Genomic DNA, 24,461 nt, shown 5'->3' with positions numbered 1-24,461 from the left:
GAAGGATACATGAGAAGGCTTGACAAGAATGATCATGAAAGCTCGTGACAGACTCAGAGTCCAACACAGCTGGCTGTGAATGGCCATTAATTAAAAACAATTCACATGTTTGGATGAACAATCTCCAAATCACATTCCAGACAAGCAAAACACAGAGGAGCTGAGGCTTCTCATCTTTGCAGGAGAAGAAATCCTGGTGAAGGGATTTTTCAGAAAAGATCCCTTTGACACTCAGCTGGCTGCAGCTCCCACTGCCCAGCAGGAACGAATAAGGAAAGGGCTCTGCTTGGGAAAGGGCTCCCTCTCCTGCTCCTGCTGAGACCAAAGCAGCTCTGGGAGGGAAGGGAATTGTTCCCAACCCCTCCCTGCCTGCAGGGATGGAGCACAGACAGGACGGCAGCACTTCCCATGGGTCACCCCCCTTCCAGCCCAGCTTCTCCAAAGGTTGGGACGTGCCAGCATGTCCAAGGGAGGTCTGGATGAGATTTACCACTGGTTTTTAGGATGAGATTTACCACTGGTTTCCCTTCCCAGGGAACTCCACCACACCTCTGGGGCTCATCCATCATGAACTGCTCATTCACTGATTACCAATACCAGGAATAATACATTCAATATTCTCAGCTTTGCTGGGGAGCTGCCAAAGGCCACTGCAGCCCTCTTCACTACCTCAATTAATGCTGAGTGTGAGGAAAAAATCATCCTGAGAGTGGAAAGGATGAAGGGATGGGCCAGCACTACCTTATAGGACCAGCACTACCTTATAGGATCAGCACTACCTTATAGGATCAACACTACCTTATAGGACCAGCACTACCTTATAGGATCAGCACTGCCTTATAGGACTAGCACTACCTTATAGGATCAACACTACCTTATAGGACCAGCACTACCTTATAGGATCAGCACTACCTTATAGGACCAGCACTACCTTATAGGCTCAGCACTACCTTATAGGCTCAGCACTACCTTATAGGATCAGCACTACCTTATAGGACCAGCACTACCTTATAGGATTAGCACTACCTTATAGGACCAGCACTACCTTATAGGACCAGCACTACCTTATAGGATTAGCACTACCTTATAGGATCAACACTACCTTATAGGATCAACACTACCTTATAGGATTAGCACTACCTTATAGGACCAGCACTACCTTATAGGCTCAGCACTACCTTACAGGATCAGCACTACCTTATAGGACCAGCACTACCTTATAGGCTCAGCACTACCTTATAGGCTCAGCACTACCTTATAGGATCAGCACTACCTTATAGGACCAGCACTACCTTATAGGACCATCCAAGCTGTATGAAACCAGAGTTTTAAGACTTTAGACTGTGGCACTTTGGCCTGTTCCATGTTAATCTTTTTCAAATTGAATGAATGTGGAATTCTGGCACTGTGGAATGCTCTGTTCAGCAAATTTTTGGTTCCAGATAGGAAGCAGGTGCCACTCCTGGCCCATCTGCAGCTCCAACACACCCCCATTTTGATAATTCCCACAGCCCCTAACTTATAAATGTACTTATGCCTAATGTGTAATTGCTTCCTTCTCAACAGGGCCTTCATATATGGTATCTCAATAAGAAATTAAACTGGAATACAAAATAGCAATAATAATTTTGAGAAATCAGTGTTAGAATATAAATTTAAAAAATGCTATGCCTCCCACTTGTACATATTTTCTAGAAAAATTTAAAAAAAAATGTAAAAACCTCAATTAAGAACATAAGAGAGAGAAAGGCCAAAAATATATATTTGGAATTCTCAGAGGGAGACACTTCTAGAATTTTTATACCACGAAATAGTGCAGAAAAATAATAAAAACTCTGGTTTAGCACAATATCCCCAGAAATACTCTCACCTGTGGCCTGACAACCGACTCTCAGTTTTCCTGAGGGATCTTTCCTTCTTTTCTCTCCCAGCCCCTGAATGTCTGTGAGGGACATTCCCTTTAAGGCTTTTTTCACTGCTGTCTGCACCAGAGCTCGGAAGAGATTTCCTTTCTTCTGTCTTGGCCCTCTCTCTCTCAGACAGCAGCTTGGACAAAAAGTCCTCTGGATCTTTGGGGCTGTTCCTTGGTTTTTCAGGGGCAGAGCTGGTGTGTGAGCTTAGCACAGTCCTGGATGCAAATTCCAGGTGGGATTTTGTTGGAGATGCCTTGCTGTCCTGCAGATCAGGGCTTGGGACACTCAGGTCATGCTCTTCGTGCTCCTCTCCCCTGGGCTGGGCTGTGCTGCTGATGCTCGTGGATCTTTTGGAAAGTCTCCTTTTTTGGGGATCCTGGAAGAAAGGGCCATGAAAGCCATTGGTTAAAATGTCACCTTTATCTTTAAATAAACACAAAAAGCAAAGGAAAGTTTAGCACTGATTTCTGAGCTGACCTGTTCATTCATTTTTAGGAACCAGCTTAGAGAGTAAATCAGATTATTAAAAAATCAGGAATAAAACAGACAACCACTTTCACTTAAAATTTGAGCAGTATTAAAGATACTGCCTACAATTAAAGCGTGTTTTCCATGGTTTTGCCAAGAACAACAACAAATTACCTCAAAAAAGCTTAATTTTGGGATTGTATCCAGCTCAGGAAATCAAGGCATATAAGATATTTTATTGGTATCTACCACAACAGGTATCTAGTCTTTACTTCTGAATCAGAGATATTTACAAATATCCAACGAATTCATTGAATTTCCATATGCTCTTCAGTACTACCTAAATGTCACAGTTAAATATTTTAATTTCTCATTATGACAAGCTTAATTTTACATTGGAAAAGTCCCTCTCATTATAAAAAAAGAAGCATAAAGGAAAAAAAAATAGGCAAAAATTTTTTAATCATGCTTTGAAAGCACTTCTTGATGGAATATGGTCTGAGATTTGATCAATTCAGAAAAATATTTTCAACTGAAAGCAATTTTCAGTTCCAAACTGCCACTAATTAAATGCAGGGTCTTGAAAAAACCAGAGTAAAACAGATACTGTGAAGGTAACAAAGCAATTCTCATAGGAAAATGGAAAACCAAATCTGCCCAGAGGTTTCAAGAATGGGCAAGAATTATCAAGGAATTCAGTGACCTGAGACCACAGCCATGCAGGGGGTGGTTGCCTGCAGGGGTTTTATCTGACATTTATCTGACATGAAGCACAACCATTTCCCTAACTAACCCCTTCTTTTCAGCCTGCAGATTTAATTTCTGCATTACCATGCAGATGGCATTTGAACATTATTTGCAAGTGACTTTTTTATCCCAGCAGGCTGGATCTAAAATCCATGGGCAAGCCAAACATTTTATAAAGTGTTGGGAATCACCTCTGGTGAACTTGCCACTGGTCCAGCCATCATTCCTCTGGCAATGAGACCAGCCCTGGGCCTGGACTTCTCCTTCCCTGTGGATTTCAGCTCCTCAGAAATCACAGCTGCTTTTAAATCCTCCTGACTGCCCTTGAACTTCTTGTCCCAAGCACAGGGTAAGTTACTGCTGTGGGTTGTCCCTGGGTGGCATTTTTCACTTCTGTGCTGATGTTTTCTGGGTGGAGGGATTTTATCCAGGGGATTCTCAGCATCATACCTCGAGGGAAGAAAGAGGAAAAGCTTGAAACAGCAAAGTTATGCACAATTAATAAAACCAGCTAATCAGAGCAGTGCTGTTAAATTAAGTTACATTTTACCTTGAAATGGTAATCAAATGCAGTCACTTTTTACCTAAACATCTGGATGTAGGACTTGAGGACATTATTTCATCATTATTAGGTGTCACAATTGGTTATAATATGGGTAACACCATCCCATGCTTACATATTTTGATGTAAAAAGGGTTCAAACTGAGAGAGGGGAAATATATATTGGATATTGGGAAGAAATTATTTACTGGGAGGGTGGGCAGGCCCTGGCACAGGTGCCCAGAGAAGCTGTGGCTGCCCCTGGATCCCTGGAAGTGTCCAAGGCCAGGCTGGATGGGGCTTGGAGCACCCTGGGATGGTGGAAGGTGTCCCTGCCCAGGGCAGGGGGAGGAATGAGATGAGCTTTTAGCTCCCTTCCAGCCCAATCCATTCTGTGATTGTATGATTGTGTATCATAGCAGAAAAGTAAAATTTATTTTTTATATCAGACAGGTCCTAAGCTACAACCAGCAGTTCCCGCTCCTTCTCCATTTTTGAAAATTTGTTAACACTTTTCTCACATCCTCTGCTCTCCTGTAACTTAGACTGACTTTACTGACCCCTCTCACTCTTTGTTCAGCTGTAGAACACTTATTTTAGTCCAAAAACAAAAGCACTTTTGTGATTGCAATTATTTTACTGAGTATTTCCCAGCTCCATGTCCGTTATAAATTTTTAAATTCTGTCTAACTCAAAACCACTCGCCTTCCTTAATACAAGGAAAAAAGTCCCTGAACTTGTTTTTCCCTCTGGGATGTTTTCCTCCATCCTAATTCACTGTAAAGCAACTTCATTAGTTGAAACATCTTGTACCACAAAAATGTTCCTTTTATTTAACCCATTTTCCCAGGAGTGTGTCTCGTGTGCTGAGGACACGCTGTGTGTGATGTGTGTGATGCCTTGTGCAGGCTGCCCTAGAGCAGAGGCTGGACAGAGCTAGAGAATAAAGCAGGGATTTATCCAAAGGATCTCCTCCATGGATGCACCTGGGGCAGCACCAGAGCCCAGCCAGGGCTGCACCCAAGATGACCCAAAATGGCCCCAAAATGCCCGGCCGGGCACGGGGTCTCTCCCTGGGATCAGCTCTGCTCCATTTGCACCTTGCAGTTCATTGTCCCATCCCAGCTTCAGCCCCTGCAGTCCCACCCTGCTTGTTTTTCTCTCTCCAGCCCACGGGGTTTGTGCTCCTGGCCTGAGATTTGGCTCATTTGTCCTTGGTGCCCAGCTGGAGCAGGAATTGTTTTGTCTCCCTGCTCTGTGCACAGAGCTCAGCACCCCCTGATGTGAGCCCAGACCCACACACTAAAGCAGCACAGAATGTGAAAATATAAAAGCTAAAACCTGAAGCATCATGTATGTAAACTGAAGGGAGCCTGATCTACCTCTGGAATCATCAGGAAAAGTAAGGACTGCTACTCCCAACCCAGCTCCACAGAACCCCCCCCTGCCAAGGGGGGCTGGCTCAGAGGCTGCTTTAAGTTACAGACACTGACAGCAACCTCCCAGAGCAAAGTTAAAATCAAAGCAGACTCATTCGAAATGAACCAGTGCAGAGTCCTGTCTGATCAAAGTCTCCCCCCCTGAGAGCATGGTTAAAAGTTACAATTAAAGTTGAAATTAAAACTGATTTCAGGCACTGGCTGGCTGACCTTGGCAATCCCTGGTTTTCCCCTGCCCACAGGGGATGCCAATGGTGAGGATGAGCCTCAGGGCAGAAGGCAGGGTTAGGTGGGATATTGGGAAGAAATTCTTCCCTGTGAAGGTGGGGAGGCTCTGGCACAGGTGCCCAGAGAAGCTGTGGCTGTCCCTGGATCCCTGGAAGTGTCCCAGGCCAGGCTGGATGGGGCTGGGAGCAGCCTGGGATGGAATGAGATAATCTTTAAGGTCCCTTCCAATATTAACACCCCTGGGTGCTGCTGTGCCCTCCCAGAGCAGTGTCAGGGACTCCCCTGTGGGAGAGATCTATGAAAGGGAAAGAAAAAGGGATTAAAAAACAAAAAGAGGAAGGAAAAAAGAAAAGGGGGAAAAAAGCCTTTGCACTGCCTCCTTTTCAAGCCTTGCTTCTGAGCTCAAAACATCTTGGCTTTCTTCCCCTATAAGAAATGACTTCATGGGTTTTTTTCAGGCACTGATGCTCAGACTTGGCTGCTTTGAGCCTGTTGCATTTAGGATGAAGAACAAAACCTGATTAATTCCCTGAGGGTGGAGGCTGGGAAGCTGAATTACACTTCTGTGCCCATTTTAAAAGCGTCCTATGGAAGTACAGGGCTGTTAATCCTCTTTGAGGTATCAATAAATGAAAAACTTGCTTACATGCTATTTTCAGGTATTCTGTAAGGTCTATTTTAACAACACAATTTAAGACAGCAAAACTTGTTTTTGCCTATGTAAGGCATTAATATGTTCATAGTCTGAGCACAGGTGGTTTGTTTTACCTCCAAACCTGCTTCAATTTGAGTATTTCCAATGTAAAAGGCATGAAATCCCCTAGTTCAATGTGCTTCAGTGACTGAAAGATGCAATTGAGTTTATCAGTCTTTATAATTGGCAGAGAACATAAAAGATAATTTTTGAAGGGTAGCTTGCACAAAAAAAATTTGATAATCTAGAAAATTAAGTTTGTGTTACGAGGATAGCTAATAAAACAAAGTTGAGCTCCAGATATAAATGATAAAACATTTAAAGCTCTTTCCCTTCATTAAGAAAAAACAAGTGAATACACAGGGCAAGGAGAAATAAATCAGACTGTACCTGGAGGCCTGAGCTTTGCTCTCATCCAGAGCACTGGCATTGCCATGATCCTCATCCAGGAGCTCGGGTGGGTGGGATGCTGAGCTCTTACTCTGAGCAGCTGCCAGAGCAGAGCTGGAACCAGAGCTCCTGGAAGTGCCACGGTGCTCCAGGAAATAACTGGTGATAATTTCCAGCAGTGTCTTCAGTGGGTTCTCCTTTGCCTGGCCAAAAAGAGAAAAGTGAGAGAAATTAATTTGTAGGGAGTTCTCCAAGCCTGACAGAAGGCTCACACAATGTGTGCAAACCTTGAGATGAGAAATGCTGACTTAGAAACGCCATGGAATAGGACAGACATTGCTGAGAGAGAAATGGAATCAGAAACAAGTTTCAAATAAGACTGGATACTTTGGAGAACTAGAACTAGGAAAGAAGCATGGTAGTGAGACCCACGAGGGGTAATTTTAGATGGTGGCTTTAAGGCATTTTCAGCACGGTGGGGCTAAAGCTGACAGGCCAAGAAACACTTTATAATGTATTGGAATTAGGAAATGGTTGGCTTCAGGTTGTGATGGTGTGAATGGTAACATCTGTATTGTCTCACCCTTCACATGAGACTGAAAATGGAATAAAAGCTTTTAAAACACCTCTCAGTTGCCCCAGCTCTGGGTCAGAAAAGGGAATAATCTGACAATAAAGTTCTTGGTGGCAACTGAAACTCTGTGTTAGCCTGGCTGCAGGGCATGATTTTTACAGTGTAGAGCCACTGAACATTTTAACATTTCCTAGAGTTACCTGAGGGTGCATCCCAGGAGTGACTGTACAGACAATCCAGGGAAATGGAAGATGGCAGCTAGAGAATGTCAAGAGCTCAAAGGTGCTGCTGTGTTAAGAGAAGGAAGCAGGACACAAAAAAAAAGCAACCTGTCATGGGGATTTCTGACCCTCATTTCAGCTAAATACTCCAAAGTGTGGAAACTGTGCTAGAATGCACCTTTTCTACACTGGGAGAGGGCTGTGTGAAGTGGCATTTATAGACTTTATATGAAGATACCAAAATCACTGTGGTGCCTCAAGTTATGAGTGAACTGTTTATACTGCATTTCCAAGGGTAATAAACACCAGAAAGTTTAATTTCCATCTGCTGTGCCACATATAAAGCTGCAAATGGCAATGGGCATGCAAGGACACTGGCACATGGTGCCAGGTTCTCCCTCACCTTGTTCTGTTTGTACAGGGAGTGCAGGTGCAGGACATTCCTGAGCTCATTCCTGTTGTTGATGCTGAGCGCAGAGCGGGGAAGCTCCCGGTCCATGGTGCTGATGGTTTTCTTCAAACCCTGAGAAGGAAAAGTGTCAGAGCCCAAAGCTTTTACTCTGGGTTTGGTTGGGTTTGTGGATGGCAGCAGTTTGCAACCAGGAAAACCTCAGAACCTGTGCTGTGATGGTACAATCTTGAATTATAGCAGCCCGTGGATGTGAAAATAATTAGGGTGGCTATGTGAGATGGAAATTGCTGAACAGAAAAAAACCAGAAGCCTCTATGCAGGTGACTTCAGCTGCTAAACAGCCTGCTAAGACTGATGGTCTGCAGGAAATGCCCTGAGCTGAAGTTATTCCAGGCAGCCTCAGGTTGGAAATCAGTCACATCTCCATGGCAGCAGCTGGTTTGGGGTCTTCAACTTTCAGTCTGTAGCCAGCACCTGTGGAAACCCAGGAAATTCCTCTGGCTGCCCTGGAGGGCTGGAGACCCTGCCCAGGGGGCTCAGAGACCTTGGCATAGAGCCCAAGACCCCTGTGCCTTTGATTTAGCCCTTGGAAAAAACAATTACCAACCTTTATATAAAAGATTACAAGCCACGACAGTTTAAGTAGAATGATAGTGAATTTGTCACGGGGTGAAAAAATAGATTTTTGGGGTTTTTAGAATGGGGGTTCAGGGGGCAAGATGGAGGGATCTGGGTGTGTCCAGCCTTTCTCCTTCTTCTACTTGGCCTCCATCTTCTGGGTGATGTTGGCACTTTTAGATTGGTCTAGAGTAGAAGCTCACTGTCTAACACAGGTGACAGGTATTGGGAAATTATTGTAAATATTGTACACAGAGTTTTTAGTATAAAGACATAACACCACCCTGGGGCAGGCAGAGTGCCCTGGACTGTCTTGCTGAGCAGACCTGAGCTGGACAAAAGAAAAAATTTTCATAGATAAGGAACAATAAACAACCTTGAGACCGAGAATTGAAGAGCCCTGACTCCTTCTTCGAGTGCTGGGCTGAGAAAAGAGAATCTCTAACATTCCTTGGGGTCACTGTGAGCAGCAGAGAATCCAAGAAGCACCCATGGGCACTTCTGAGACAAAACCCAAGAGCATCTCACTCTCTGGGGGGAGACATTGATTTATTGTGAGTTGGATCCCAAAATAATTTAAGTGGTACAACACCAGGCTTCCATTTTGAGAGAGAAAGCCCTGATTCCTTCTGGGGAGGGTTACTGTCACAACAAAGGATTTCTTTTTTTCTGCTGACAGAGCGTCTGGCTCAGATTTATGAAATTGAGGGCACGTTGTGGTAAATAAAGGATCATTATCCTTGTAGGCTCTGATGTGTATGAGACATCTGGGGGGAGCAGAAGAACAAAGGATTATCAATGCCCTTTGTTTTGAAAATGTGAATTTAGAGACAGGATACAAAATGTGAGACTGAGGTTTGTGTAACACTTAATGAGGCAGAGACTGCTTAATTTCTGATATAATTCATCCCTGACACAGGGGGTCCAACATCAGCACTATTTCCTAAGGATTGAACAAAACAAAAAGTAATAGTAGGTGCTGCTACATGGAAATGTGAAGGTGGTTTCCAGTCTGCTCAATCCCACACTCCCCACATGCCTGTGCAGTCTGAAATTAGCTTTATAGTATTACATTTGTGACGGGCACAATGGCTTCTTCCCTCCCCTTAGCTCAATTCCTTTCCCCACTGTCAAAAAATGGCTTTTCTGCTGAGTTATTACTGAAAACTGGAGGGGGAAAATGCATGTTACCAGTTTATCTAAAACTGTGACCTTTTGCCTTAATTAAAAAAATAAATAAATACTATTTTAAAATGTTATTAAAAGTATATAAAATATAATTATATCTTATAATACATATTTATATTACAAAATATAGTTATATTTTATTTCTATTTATATTTTATTATATATTATTGTATATTTATTTTATATATTATTTATATTTTTATTTATATATTATTTATATTTACAGAATATAATTATATTTTAATGTATACTTGTATTTAATTATTTATAACATATATTTTATAAAATGAAATAATAAAAGTAAAAAATATTGAATTACAAAATATTGAATTATATAAAGCAATTATAAATAATTATATAATCATAATATATTTATATGTTTATATTTATATATTTATTTATATTTAATATATTTATAATTATATTTATTTAATATATTTAATTATATGTATTTATATTTATATTTATATTTATATTTATATTTATATTTATATTGACTTAATATATTTATCATATTTATATATTTAAATATGTTTAATTATATTTATTTATAATAATTTAGTTATTATATATAATGAGTAAATATATGTATTGAATATATTTATATATAAACAAATATAAACTAACATAATGTAACACAGTATAATGTAATATAGTATAATGCAATATAGTATAATGCAATATAGTATAATGTAATATAATGTAATATACTATAATATAATGTAATATAATATAATATAATATAATATAATATAATATAATATAATATAATATAATATAATATAATATAATATAATATAATATATATAACATAATTAATATAATATAATATATTTAATATAATATATTTAATATAATATATTTAATATAATATAATATAATTAATATAATTAATATAATTTTTTAAATAGCAATTTTGTGCCTCTTGCAAACAGAAGGACGACAGCAAAACAGGCAATTAAATAAGGCCAAAAAAGAAAAGAAAATTTAATTTTTTTTAAATAAACAAAACCCTGCAACCAACAAGGAAAGCCAAAGTGAAAGTGCGTTTCTGGATGTCATTCCCAGTCTCGCCGGAGCAGGAGGAAGCCGCTCCATCCCGGCAGTAAAAGGGCACTGTGGGAGATGTAGTCCGGCTGCTCCCCCTGGAGCTCTCCCTTCCCACCCCGCTGATTTCGGATCAATCCCGGAGCATCCCCGACCTCCTTTCCCCCGAGCATCCCTGAATTCCCTCCCCTTTCCCCGCTGCGGCCGGCAGGAAACGCGCTCGGGTTTTACCTTTCTGCTGAGAAACTCTCTCACCAGTGATGCGGCCACTTCTTCCACCAGGGCGTGGTCCATGGTTTAAGGGTAAAAAAGCGGATTTTGGGAGCGGGGATGCTGCTGGGGCCGCGGCAGCCCCGCGGCGGGGAGGCGGCCCTGGGTACCAGGCATGGGAAACACGGACAGACGGACAGACGGACAGCTCCTCCCCCGGGAGGGACGGAGGGAGGGAGGCGGGGAAATTTGGGATGGAGGGAAGTTGTAGAGAACGGGAAAAAAAAAAGAAAAACAAAACAAAACACTCCAAAAAAAAAAAACAACCCCACAAAACCACACAAACACACACACAAACCCCAAACACACAAACAAACAAACAGACAAAAAAAACCCCAACAAAAATAAACAAAACCCCAAAATCCCACATCAAAAAACCACAAAAAACACACAAAAAAGATAAAACCCAAAAAAAACCCTCACCAAAAAAACCCAACACCCAAGAAAAACAACAAAAAGCCCCGAAAAAAAACCAAAAAAAAACCCCTCCGCATCAAAAACTCACAAAAAACCCCAAAACCACGAAAACCCCCCAAAAAACCCTAAAAACAAAAAAAAAAACCCACTCAGAAAAAACTCACAAAAAACTCCAAAAACAAACAAACAAAAAAAATTCACAAAAAAACCTCCATGACCCCCCCTCAAAAAAAAAAAAACAAACAAAAAACCGCAAAAAGCACATAAACCCTCCCAAAATCTAAGGAAAAAAATATATTAAAAAAAAAGGCACGGAAAACCCCAAAAAAAAAAAAAAAAAACAAACACAAAAAAACTGCCACAAACAGCCCCCCGTCAAAAAACCCAAACCAAAAAAAACCCACAAAAACCATAACAAGACAAAAAACAACAGAAAAAAGAAAAAAAAAAAAAGAAAAACCACAAAGAACCCCAAAAACAAACAAAAAAAACTAACCAAAAAAACCCAAAAAAAGGAAAAAAACACACCAACAAAACCACAAAAAAAACCAAACCCAAGAAACCCAAAAAAAACCAAAACAAGAAACCAACAAAGAACCAAACGAAATATAAATTTGAAATAAAATAATTAAATGATAAGTTATGTTGTAAGTAACAAATACAGTTATTGGTTTTCATATTTATATAGTAAGTTTTGTTCTGCAAGTTCTAATTGTGAAAACAGAAGTCACTGCTTAGGGTTTTAAAACGTTTAATAATAATAATATTATTAATAATTATTATATTATATTATATTATATTATATTATATTATATTATATTATATTATATTATATTATATTATATTATATTATATTATATTATATTATATTATATTATATTATATTATATTATAGCATATTATAGCATATTATATTATATTATATTATATTATATTATATTATATTATATTATATTATATTATAGCATATTATAGCATATTATAGCATATTATAGCATATTATATTATATTATAGCATATTATAGCATATTATAGTATATTATAGCATATTATAGCATATTATAGTATATTATAGCATATCATATTATGATACTATATTATGATACTATATTATGATATTATGTTGTATTATAGATATATCATATATCAATAAAGATGAAATAATATAATAATAATAAAAATAATATTTTATTAAGGAATGTTCAGCTCTGAAATAGGGATTGGATTTGTGATAATTTCATTCTTTATTTTTAAGAACTATACATATTTACCTGCAGTCAAATACTCCTGTGCTAATTTAACTTTTAATCATGTGTGTGCCTTTAGTAAAGTGGCGCTCTCTAAATAAAGCTGTATTAAACAAAAAAAAAAAAAAACAAAAACAAAGCAAAACAAAACAAAAAAAAAAAAAAAGGAAAGAAAATTGCAGCTGCTAAGTAAAGCTGAATTTCTCCCACTGGCAGTGCCTGGGGGAGGAGATTGATGAGCTGAGCCTTTCCCTGTGGGTTATACCTGCATCAGGCAGTGATAGAATGTCATCAAGGCTGAGATTGTGGGGCCACTTTGGGCCAGGGGAGCTGATTAACGTGCCCTGTGCCCCTGGGGGTTCAGATTCCACAGCCTGTGGAGGTGTTTGCAGGGGTCTTAGGACCAGGGAAAGATGAGAATCTTGACTCCATGTTCAAAAGGCTGATTTATTATTTTATGATATTTATTATATTAAAACTATACTGATAGAACAGAAGAAAGAATTTCATCAGAAGGCTTAGCTAAGAATAGAAAAAGAATGAATAACAAAGGCCTGGACTGACTGAGACAGTCTGGACAGCTGGACTGGGATTGGCCATTAATTAGAAACAACCACATGAGCCCAATCCCAGATCCACCTGTTGCATTCCACAGCAGCAAACAATCATTGTTTGCATTTTGTTCCTGAGGCCTCTCAGCTTCTCAGGAGGGAAAATCCTAAGGAAAGGATTTTTCATAAAACATGTCGGTGATAGCAGCCTGCCCAACCTCTTCCCAAATTTGGCCCCTCTTGAGTGGGTGATTTTCCCTGTCTGTTTCAAATTCTCCTGCTGTGGCTCCTGGCTGTTCTGTCCCACCCCTTGAACTGAGCCCTCCCATGTGAGTGTTTTACTCTGGGTTTTACTCCCCCCACAGTCAATAGCTGCACACAGCCTACAAAGCCTTCCCAGGTCTTTTATTCCACTGTTTGTCTGGGAATCATGAACAGACTCCATCCAAATCCCTCTGATGGACAGAGGATCAGGCAGAGTTTGAGGTTTTATAGTGGTTGCTGCTCCAACACCATGTCAGGCTCAGGCTCTCACTGCAGTTTACCTGAGCTGGTTTGCTGTGTCCCTTCAGAGCTCCCCAAATAATTCCAGGTGTGTTGCTAAGCTCAGTTCATTTTCTTACTTAAGTTTTGGAATACAGTAGGTGTTCCCAAGGTTGTTTAATTCATTTCAGGGTTGTGGCCCTCTTCTTTCAGCCTCCAGCCCTGCAGGCTGCATCCTTGCCCTGGGAAAAACCTTCTGGAGGCCAGGTTGTGCAGATTGTCATCAAAATTGAGTCTGCTGCCAAGTTAAGCTGAGTCTAAAGCATTCAGTTTTCTGCAGAGCTGCTCTGGTGGACTACAGGCTCGGTGCTAACCACCTGCATGACTTTTTGGAGATGAGATTCCCATTCTCTGAGATTCCCTTTCTCCAAGGCCTTCAGAATGATTTTTGGTTGCACTGGGTAGCAGCATGAGCCGAGGTGTGATGCTCTTGAGGCACCACCTCATCCCTGTGGTCCTGGGATTTAATTGTTCTCCTTCATGTCAGCGACAGCAAGCCCAGTTTGGCAGCACCATGCTCTGCAATCCACAGACAAGAAACCAGCTTGCAATGGTTTCACTGAGAAAAAAATCACTTTTTTCTGAACCCACCAGCTGCATCCCACCTGCTCCAGTTTCCCAGCTGCTGCAGAGGGATTCCTGAGGCACATTTCCCACATATCCCCAATGTCTGTCTGTGCAAAGGGCTGCTCAGCAGCCACACTCTGGGGACGTGGCACTGCTGTCTGTGCAGGCCTGATAATCAACAGGAACTGGGGCTGCTTTGAGGGTTTCTGGTTTTAATCAGTCCTGGAGCTCACAAGTGTCCCTCTCCCTGCTCCAGGGTGGTGGCAGTCCTGTCACTCACCAGCTGTATGACAATTGGGCTGGTTCAACATCACCAGCTGCTGATCATATGCAGTCTAAAAACATCCTTCTGGTTAGGGGCTAAGGGAGGTGCTCCCAGTAATTTGACAGTTCCAGCAATCCAGCAAATGGGAGGTCTGGAAAGACTCCTTAAAGTTTTCTTTGAGCATTGTGGTACCTGTAAATACCATTATTTTCCAGAGTGGGTAACATTCAATGAGTGTAACAGCTCTGGCTTTTAAGAGGCACCTGTAGTTGGCTGACAACTTTTTGCTAGAGAATTTAGAATACAATAAAGCCTGATCCTAATGCAAAGTAATTAGAACAAAAGTAATTATGTATAGTTTGTGTAGTTGTACACAGCTAGGTGCGTGCTGCAGTTTGTTGGCTCCTTTGTTCTCTGCTCTGTGCTTTGGAGAACATAATTGCACTTAAGCTTGATGTTTTATGCTCTGTTTAAGGTGATCTTTATTTGTCTAGTTAATGTTCCTGTGGGTTTTTGTCGAAATGCAGAACATTTCACTGTATGTAACAGCTGAAAGTGAAATGCATTAAAAGAAATTTAAATGTCAAATCCAGCAACTTTTTGTGAACAAAAGGCATCTTTGTAAATAGTGGGGTTGGAGAGTGGCTGATTTGTAGGAAAGGAATTGGCTGGTATTTGTGGTGAAGAACAAGAAAATTTGTTGATAATCTTGTGTTGGAGCCCTGGCTGCTGAGAATTTCAGATTTCTGTGCTGCCAGGCACTGACCCCCCAGAGAACACTGCATTGACCTGAGGCTGTGGAGAAGCTTCTAGAATGGAATGACAGAACTGGGATTGTGGGTGTGGAGTTTGGATAGAAGTGATATCACAGGGTGGGAAACTCAGAGTTGAAGGGTTTAGAATATAGTAATAGATATAAAGCAGGATGGGGGTTATACAGTGGAGGCTGGTCCTTCTTCTTCTCCTTCTTCTCCATGGCTTTGGGTGTTATTGTGTAACCTTGTTGCCAAAACATTTTTGTTTTGGTCCTCACTTGTTTCTTTTTCTATTACCTGTCTCTTTTTTTCACCCCTCAGCTTGTTCAGAGGAGCTGGGGGGGGATGAGTGAAAGGCATGAGAATGAAGCAAATGAGTCAGACCTCTGAACACACACAGAACCACAGAATACAGAGGGACTTACCTGGGACTGTAGTTGGAAATAAAGCTTAATCAGGGCACAGGCCAGCCTGCACTGACCTGGGGCACAAAGACAAACAGCCCTGGCTGCACACAGCCAGCCCCTTCCAACTCCTGACCTTTCTATTTGCCTTGTACCAGAGATGTGACATTTCCCCTGTGCAGATCATGGGGATGTGACCCAGTGGCATCTAAACCCCTCAGAGCCAAGGGGGTGAACAATTCCCCTCAGCATTTCTCCTCCATTCACGGGCCATGCTCCTTTTGGATGCTGCCAGCTGCCTTTTCAAGACACATCACCTGCTGACTGCCAAGACCTCCACCTCCTTTCCCACAGACTCTTCCCAAATCCTCCATGCAGAAATCTATTCTGGCAGGACTCATTTCATCATTTCCCCACAAACTGAAAGGAAGCTGAGCACTTTGTGGGGCCCTGTGTCACAGACATGTTTTATGAAAAATCCTTTCTTTAGGATTTTTCCTCTTGAGAAACTGAGAAGCTTCAGAAACAAAATGTGAACAATGATTACCTGCTGCTGTAGAATGCAACAGGTGGGTCTGTGATTAGTTTCACGAAGTTGTTTTTAATTAATAGCTAATCACAGTCCACCTGTCCTGTTTCAGTCAGTCTGAGCCTTTGTTATTCATTCCTTTTCTATTCTTAGCCAGCCTACTGATGAAATCTTTTCTTCTGTTCTTTTAGTATAGTTTTAATATAATATATGAACCAAGCCTTCTGAACATGGAGTCAACTTTCTCATCTCTTCCCTCATCCTGTGCCCCCTGCAATCACCATCACAGCCCTGGGTAGAACTTTTGGCCCCTTTTTGAAGCAGCTGGAACATTTATCTTTCATCAGTGGCTGAGGACCTCCTTGGATGCCCACAACTGCTCAAAGATCCTGAGATCCTGGACAGCAGCCTGGCCATGACCCCAGTCATTGATGTGAGAGAAGCAGCACTTCTCTGAGCCCTTAAAATCTTCTACAAACATGAACTGTGGGTTCACTGGCTTTTCTGGCACCATCTCCACAAGCCTTGGCAGCGTTTCTAAATTCCTCCATTGCACCCTGCCATCCACCACAGAGCTCCAGCTGTTCAGGCTTCTTGTGTTGATGTTCTCGTGGTGTCCCTTGACCCATGGGAGGGAGCAGCAAGTGCTCAAGGGCTGGATGAGCCTGGCAGCTTCTCCCCATCCCTCCTGAGCCAAGGCCAGGGGAAGCAGCAATTCTCCCTGGACAGGGAGGTGGTTCTTTGTCATCTGGCTCTGGCTTCAGACACCAGGGCAGGAGCTCTGAAATGACCTGCAGTCCTGGTCAGCAGTAATCTGGGCAGAGAAGTGGTTTGATTCTTGGCCATCTTCTGAAATACCTTTGGAAAGGGGATGAAACTGCCCTTGGAGGCGTGATGAGAGAAGCTGGAACAGCTTGCCCAGACAGCAACAGATGCCCCATCCCTGGAAACATTCAAGATCAGGTTGAACAAGATCAACCTGATCTGGCTGAAGATGTCCCTGATCATGACAAGGGGGTTGGACTAAATGAATTTTAAAGGTCCCTTCTAACCCAAACCATTCCATGATTCTATGATGCCTCTGTTCCTTGAAACTGGGACTGACCTTCCTTTGTCTAATTGTCACAGAGGTGTGTTCTCCTGTGGGATTTGGAAGTGTTTGTGAGCTTGTGTGTGTTCTTTGTGTGTGTTCTTGGTCATTTGAGGTCTTTGGAAGGAAGGATTGGGAGCTGGGCTTCCATAGTCTTTGTGGGTCCCTTCCAACTCAGGGGATTCTGTGATTCTCAGTTTATTGACAGTAAAGATGCACCTGAGTGGATTTACAGAGGTTTTCTGGATGGCTTGGTAGCACCTTGACTGATTGCACCAGAACCTGTGGTGAACCAGATTCTCTACTGCTTAAAAAAAAACAAAACACTGTATGTAGCTATAGTTTTACCCTCAATTTAAATTTCCTTCCTTAGTGTCATCTCATATTAAGGATTGATCTTTGCATGCCTGCATTTTATAGATACAATTTTCTCTCCTCTGTGATTCATGTTCTTTATTCACATGAAGAATTTTCTCCTTTTTCTTTATTATTTAATGCAACAGTACCTGAAATGCTCCATTTCAAGCCTCAAATTAACCTTGGATGTCAGACATAGATTGGCAACATTGTACTAGGGAAGAATCTCTATTAAATAATTGACAGAGTCTTTTAAAGTGGTGCTTAAGCTCCTGAAGGCTGTGACACCCCCTTCAATTTATAGAATTTGGGTTTGAGCAAAATGATGCATTTAGCTTGAACTCGGCTCGTTAGTGCTGGTATTGATTAGAAAAAATTCCATTTCAGTTTTGCAGTTGTACATTTTGTTTAAAAATGTACAGTAGTTTGTGCTGGCTGTGAACAGGGATACAGGAAATGCTGCTGATACAGTGAAAAAAAAGAATTAAAAGAGAGAAGGTGTTTTTGGGGTGGGTGACCTGCTCTTGCCAGCAGCTTGTCAGGTTCACATTGCAGAGAATGAGAATCAGTTCTGGGGTTTATTGGCACCTTTGGTTTGCTCCAGTATTTTTAATTCACTACAAAGTATGTCAGAGATGTGGGAATCTCCCCAAGGTCTGTGTCACAAAAGCCCAGTAAAGAAATTCACTGGGTGTTTTTGCTACATTTTCTCCATCAAGTATTCCTGGTGATTCCTTAGCTGGCCTCCTGCTTTAATGCTTTTCAAGAACTTCTTACCATGCAGCTGAGTGTCCACTTAAGGTGCTGTTCAAATTAATTTCCATCCTCTTAATTTCTTGTTTAGCTTTGACCTGCCATGTGTTATGCTTTTGTGCTCTCTGCATGTGGGCAAGCTTTCAACTTCTTTAAATTCTGACCTTTTCCTTCAGCCTCCTGAACTCCCTTTTGAGCCAAGCAAAAATTAACTGGATTTTCTTTCTTCTTTTTTCCCCTTTGGTCCATGTTTTATCTGGCCTTCCAACCCAGTATCCTGTGTAGTCTTCAGCATGTTTGTAGGTGTGACAATTCCTGCTGCAGGAACTGTTCTTCTCATCATTTTCTTGTCTAATAGCCTTGTTTCTACATTGTTGCATTTCTTCACATTTTTTTATCTTGAGATTTTTTTTTTCAGCTCTTTTCTACAGCAACCAAATTTTGTTGTGAGCACCACTAGAAAAAGAGCTTTTCCAGTGATTCCACTTGAACTGTTTTCCAAGCACCACTTGAGTCAAAATCCAAAGCAGCATCTTTCCTGTGGATTCCTGTAGAGTTGCTTTGGGAAGTTTTGGGTTTGCATCTCATCTTGAAGAGCTGCAGACCCATTTTGGGTGCAGGTGATTTAACTGCTCTCAGTCCAAAATTTGCATTTCCTGGTCACTGTCATTGACAATGAGGATTCAGTTCCAGTGCTTTGGAATTAGATTATGTGGTTCCTTGCCTCAAGGGTTCTTCCACTCTTTTCCTGTAATATTTTCATGCTGTTACACTGCAAACATCTATAATTCTCTAGGAATTCAAGCAGAGCACAATCTGCCTGTTTGAGGCTGCTGCAGCCCCAGCCCTGGGAGCCTGCTCTGGCACCTCCCTCCAGAGAATCTGTCATTTCATTTCCCAGATTTTCAAAGTATCATCTTATAGCCTGTGTTTATCAGACCTACCGTCATTTAAGTGTTGGAAATCAAAGGTAGAAATGACTGGAGGAGTGAAACAATAATGGCAAGAATTTTCATAAAGCTTTTCAAGGATGAGATGTTAAGCTGATGCTTGAAAGCTTTTACACTGCTTTCCTGCTCAGGAATGCTGCTGTGGATCAGTGCTGCAAGAATTAACCTGTCACAATGAGATGTGAAGAATGCACTCCTAATGAAAAAAACACTAAAATACCTGCCACTCTCTGAATGCTTCAATATCAAAGTAATTTTCTGCTGCTGTGCTGACTGAAACCAGCAGGATCTGCCTGGGCCACAGGTGGAATCAGTTTCTCTTGTTGTGTATTTAGTCAGTGTTGAATCATGGAATCACACAATGCTGGAGGGGACCTTAAAGTCCATCCAGTGCCACCCCTGCCATGGGGACACCTTCCACTGTCCCAGGGTGCTCCAAGCCCTGTCCAGCCTGGCTTTGGGCACTGCCAGGGATCCAGGGGCAGCCACAGCTAAGCAGGACCCCTGATGAAGCCTCACTGTCTGGAGTGGCTGGAATTCCATTGCCCTGCTCTTCAGGTGCTCTCCTGCTGACTGTAATCCCTCTCCAGACCCTGAGCATCTTCTGTTGGATGGGAGGAATGGGATGGATTGAGCTTCCCCTCTCCCAGCAACTTTAGTTTAAAGCCATCATCATCATCATCATTATTATTATTATTATTATTATTATTATTATTATTATTTATATTGTCTCTGTTATTTTAGACCATTATTAAAACAAATCAAAAAAGACCTGTTTTGATAACTGTCATGTTGGTTTGGATTCCTCCAGTGTGCTTTGGTTAATATTTCCTTAAGAACTGTTTTGATGCTAGATTAAAAAACTGTTTCATTCTGCAAAAAAGAAAAGGCATGACACCAGGCTGCTTTTTTTCCCTACCATTCTTTCCTCCCCATCAGTTTAGGAGGATTGGGAACAAAGGACAGGTCTTCAAAACCCTTCATTTTTACACTGCCTGCTTACCTTGGCTGCATCTCTGTGCAGTTCTGAGTATTTCAAAATAACAAACAGTAAGCAAGTAATCACAGAAGTGCCAGCCACAGTTTGAAATACAGCATCACCATCCCTTGTATAACTTATAAACAGTGAGCAGTGTCATTGTTTCAATCTGGAGTTTCATCCATCTTTTTGTCTCACTCCTCTGGTGAAGGAGGACTGATTTAATAGAAATTTCAGCTTTCTATTACAGAAAAGTTATGAAACACATCTCAAAATTAAATTCCTTGGAAGAAATGAAAGCCAACAATGTGTACTTGCTCACCACTGAGTTTTGTAATTGCATCCAAGGCCTTGAGAGGAAGCAGCTGTGTAATTTATAATATTGTTGTCGTATTTCAGGTAGGAATATGATGAATGCCTTGTTCTTCCTGAGCCCTGTTGTTAAGGAACTGCTGGAATCCTGAATCACTGTTAACTATGGCCTGTGTGTAATGACAAGTGTGTCTTTTGGGTACAATGCTGTTCTCAGTTTCCTAATATCAGGTTGTCACATCCCCGTGAACATTGCATTTTAAATAGTTAAAAGCTAATTTAGCCGAAATCTCTGGGACTATTTGCTAATACAAGGTGTTAGAGAGCAGGAGGCTGAGATCATTGTCTCACCTTAATGCCTGGAAAATAGTTATGAACAAATGTTGGCCATGATCCTGTTGGAAATATGGAATCAATGCAGCTGCACAGTGGGGCTGTGCTTGGAGCATTCCCACAGCATCTGCTAGCAGCAGGATTTGCTGCTCTTTCTTTGTGCAACCCTTCCATGGCAGCTGACAGCCTGATTTTCTTGTATCCTCCCTGTTTTCATTCCATCCTGTCTTATGGGTGACTGTCCTGATGTCAGCTGAGGCTCTCAGGGAAATCCAGCCATCCCTCACGGTGCTATTTATCCACTTTTGCACAGTTATTTTTATTCAGCAGTTTCTAATGTTGTGTCCATGAGTTTTTCATGGTCTGTTCATCTCGCTAAACCTCACATAATTTTCTTTTTTTATAACATTCTGCCCCACAAAGATCCACAGAAACTTAGTGGGAAGATTTCATTGCTCCTGAATTATCTCCAGTACCAGCCAACGTGCCTGTGTGGAAAATCAAGAATGTATTTTGGTATTTAAATAGGAACTGGTGCTGTTGTCAGGAAAATAATTAACTCCAATCCAGCAGTGAACAATAACATCTTTTGGCACATAGACTGAGAAATAAACAAAATGCAGAATAAATGAGAGGGACAGAACACCCGCTCTGGCTGTCAAGTCAGATTTCAAACGTCCTTTTTCTCTTTTAAGGTTTTTTCCCTCAAGATATGTTTAATACAAGAATGTGAATCAGAAGAATTCAGGAGATGTTTTCTTTTTCTGTGCATATCACTGTCAGCAGAATAAGATGTTTCCTTGTCCCCATCATGCTTTTGCTGGCTTTGATGGGATCTGTCAAGCCCCCACTTTCGACTAGCCTTGCTCTTACATCTCCTCTGTAAATCTTTATTCTTCTTACAGTTTGTTCTGACTGAGATAGAAAGAAATAGATAGAAAGATAGATAGATAGAAAGAGATTTTTATGTGAGATTTTTTTTTTGCCTTTCTGAGGGGTTTTTAAGAAGGAATTAAGATGGAGCAACCACCTACCTTAGTCACAGCTCATGGATGAATTGAGACTTTCTTATAAATCCCACATGAAATGCTTCAGACTTTTAGCTGTTGCTTTTCTTCCCCTTCCTTTATTCTCTCTTGTGTCTTAAGCTACAGAGTAAAATCCTCATCAACAATTTGCTAAAGACTGTCCATTATAAATGCTGCTGTTCTTGGAGCCTGCAAAATAAACAGTAATTTACTGATTTGATATTCATTAATTGACACCAATATGGGCATCAAAACACTGTTAAGAATGAACCAAAGGCCTTTACTTCTCGAAGTTTTGCCCTCAAATTTCTGAGTCCATCTCAAGCTTTTCCTCCTTCTGTGGGTTTTGAATTCAGGTATGAATTATTATCATTATGCCAAGTTGTTGCTGTTCAATTGGGTTTATACACAGTAACACCGAGGCGTTGGCACACCGAGTGTTTTTCTTCCTGGTGCCATCCTGTTGTCCCTTTTCTAGGGGAAAGAACAAATTTCCTGCATCTTTGGAGCAGTTTTGTCTCAGATAAATGCCAATGTTCCCCCACCATCCCTGCAGGGTGGCTGTTCAGTGCTCTGCATGCTGCAAGACACTCTTTTCTTCCCCTAAAATAGTCCAACCACTTTCTGACTATTAAGGAATTCACCTGCTGGGGTGAATTGCCTTTTTTTCCCTTTTTTCTCTCAGCAATGAGCAAACTGCAGAAGATTTTACATCAGTCCCCAAAAAGTTGTAGCTTTCAAAGGCTTGGCCTTACATCTTTTCCTTTTCTTTCCAAATTTGCAGCCCAGTACACACTTCTGTTGGAATTGAAGTGTTTGCTGTCCCACTCCACCTGGTGCTTTCTGTCCTCTTCCTGAAGAGGGTAACTTTTCCAATTTTCATGGGACAGGCTGTGTAAAAACCATGGGTCTATTTTTTATTTTTTTTTCCCTCTAGGCTGGTCTGCATGATAATAGTATCCCAGTATGACAGAATGGGTTGGGTTGGATTGGGTTGATTTGGGTTGGTTGGGTTGGGTGGGGTTGGGTTGAGTTGGGTTGGGTTAGATTAGATTGTGTTGAGTTAGGTTGGTTGGATTGAGTTGGATTGGTTGGGTTGGATTGGATTGGGTTGAGTTGGGTTGGGCTGAATTGTGTTGGGCTAGGTTGGGTTGGGATGAGTTGGGTTGGGCTGAATTGGGTTGGGCTAGGTTGGGTTGGGATGAGTTGGGTTGGGCTGGGTTTGGTTTGGTTTGGTTGGCTTGGCTTGGCTTGGCTTGGAAGAAACTTTAAAGATCATCCAGTCCCACCCCTGCCATGGCAGGGACACCTTCCACTATCCAGGTGCTCCAAGACCATCCAGCCTGGCCTTGGGCACTTCCAGGGATCCAGGGACAGCCACAGCTTCTCTGGGCACCCTGTGCCAGGGCCTGCCCACCTTCACAGGGAAGAATTTCTCCCTAATATCCCATTTAACCCTACCCTCCTTCAGCTTAAAGTCATTCTCCCTTTTTTAGTCCCTATATGCCCTGGCATTGACCTGTTTGCCTGAAATATGTTATTTCATTGGGAATTAAAATTTAGAAAGCACAAAGTGGAAGAAAAATTAGAAAGACAGCTGCATGTAGGCTGTATTTATGTTAATGGACTCATTTCTAAAAACCAGGTCATGAATGAATTGAGAATTTTGTATAAATTGCGCATGAAATGCTTCAGATTTTAGCTGTTGCTTTCACCCCCCCTCCTTTCTTCAGTCTTGTGTCTTAGAGTAAAATCCTCACTAACAATTTGCTAAGGATTGTCCATGGTAAATATTGCTGTCCTTGGAGCCTGAAAAATAAATCATAATTCAGTGATTTGATATTAATTAATTAATTGACACCAAAATGTGCATCAAAACGCTGGAGTATGTCCATTTTGTTTTAAAATGGGAGAGCCAGATGAGGAAGCTTTTGTTAAATAAAAATGGAAAGAAATCAGAGCTTAGGTAAGGAATTTTTTGGCTTTTATATAGACAAGATGCACAGCTAAAATTATTTATGAAAACACCAAGTAAAATATGAAGGATTTTTTAGCTCCTCACTGCAGCATGATATTGAAACACTAGGGAGAGCTCCTGATTCGTGGTTTCATTTTTCCAGAGGTTTTTTTGGGAGAGCTGAGCCTCCTCATGTTCTCCTAAGTGTAAATAAAAGAGAAACTTTCAGCAGAATATTGCCTTATACTCCATATTACAGCAAATTTGGGGCTAGTTAAAGCTGAAATGTAATTAAATACAAGACTTAAACAATTTTCTCAGTAGTGAATTAACAAAATGCTAATTTTAAAGATCTTCATCTGCTGCTTATCCAATTATTTTTTTTCTTACCAGTAACAGTTGCAGGTGTTGGGAACCCACTTAACACAACTTTTGTGTTTTATTCCATTCTGAGAACAGCACAGGAGTTTTACTGCGATATTAGAATTTTGATCATACATTTTTGGAATATCTTCCCTGTCTCAGTGGTCCCAACTATTCTAAATTTCCTTTGTGGTATTTGGGAGCATTTGGGTAAATGAACCACAAGCAGTAGCAGCATTTCCGTTCCTTGATTGGATGAGCAGCTCTGGCATGAATCACATTCTTGTGTGTGTACAGATCCTCTCTGGAGC

At 41.1% G+C, this 24,461-nt stretch overlaps 1 protein-coding gene across 1 annotated transcript in view; it reads right to left on the bottom strand.

Moving 5' to 3' along the window:
• The window catches only part of MINDY4 (MINDY lysine 48 deubiquitinase 4), a 77,883-nt gene extending 66,131 nt beyond the window's left edge, over window positions 1-11,752 (bottom strand). Inside the window, exons 1-5 of the mRNA XM_084206681.1 lie at window positions 10,712-11,752; window positions 7,619-7,738; window positions 6,421-6,623; window positions 3,320-3,578; window positions 1,871-2,289 (exon numbers count right to left, since the gene is read on the bottom strand). Coding sequence (XP_084062807.1) covers window positions 1,871-2,289; window positions 3,320-3,578; window positions 6,421-6,623; window positions 7,619-7,738; window positions 10,712-10,774 — 1,064 coding nt within the window. The 5' untranslated portion in view covers window positions 10,775-11,752. The remainder of the gene's footprint in view (window positions 1-1,870; window positions 2,290-3,319; window positions 3,579-6,420; window positions 6,624-7,618; window positions 7,739-10,711) is intronic.
• Window positions 11,753-24,461: the final 12,709 nt, after the last annotated feature.

This window comes from Fringilla coelebs, assembly GCF_963513975.1.
Source record: "Fringilla coelebs genome assembly, chromosome: 1".
NCBI classification, from domain to species: Eukaryota; Metazoa; Chordata; class Aves; order Passeriformes; family Fringillidae; genus Fringilla; species Fringilla coelebs.
This window is presented reverse-complemented; position numbering and strand designations above follow the sequence as displayed.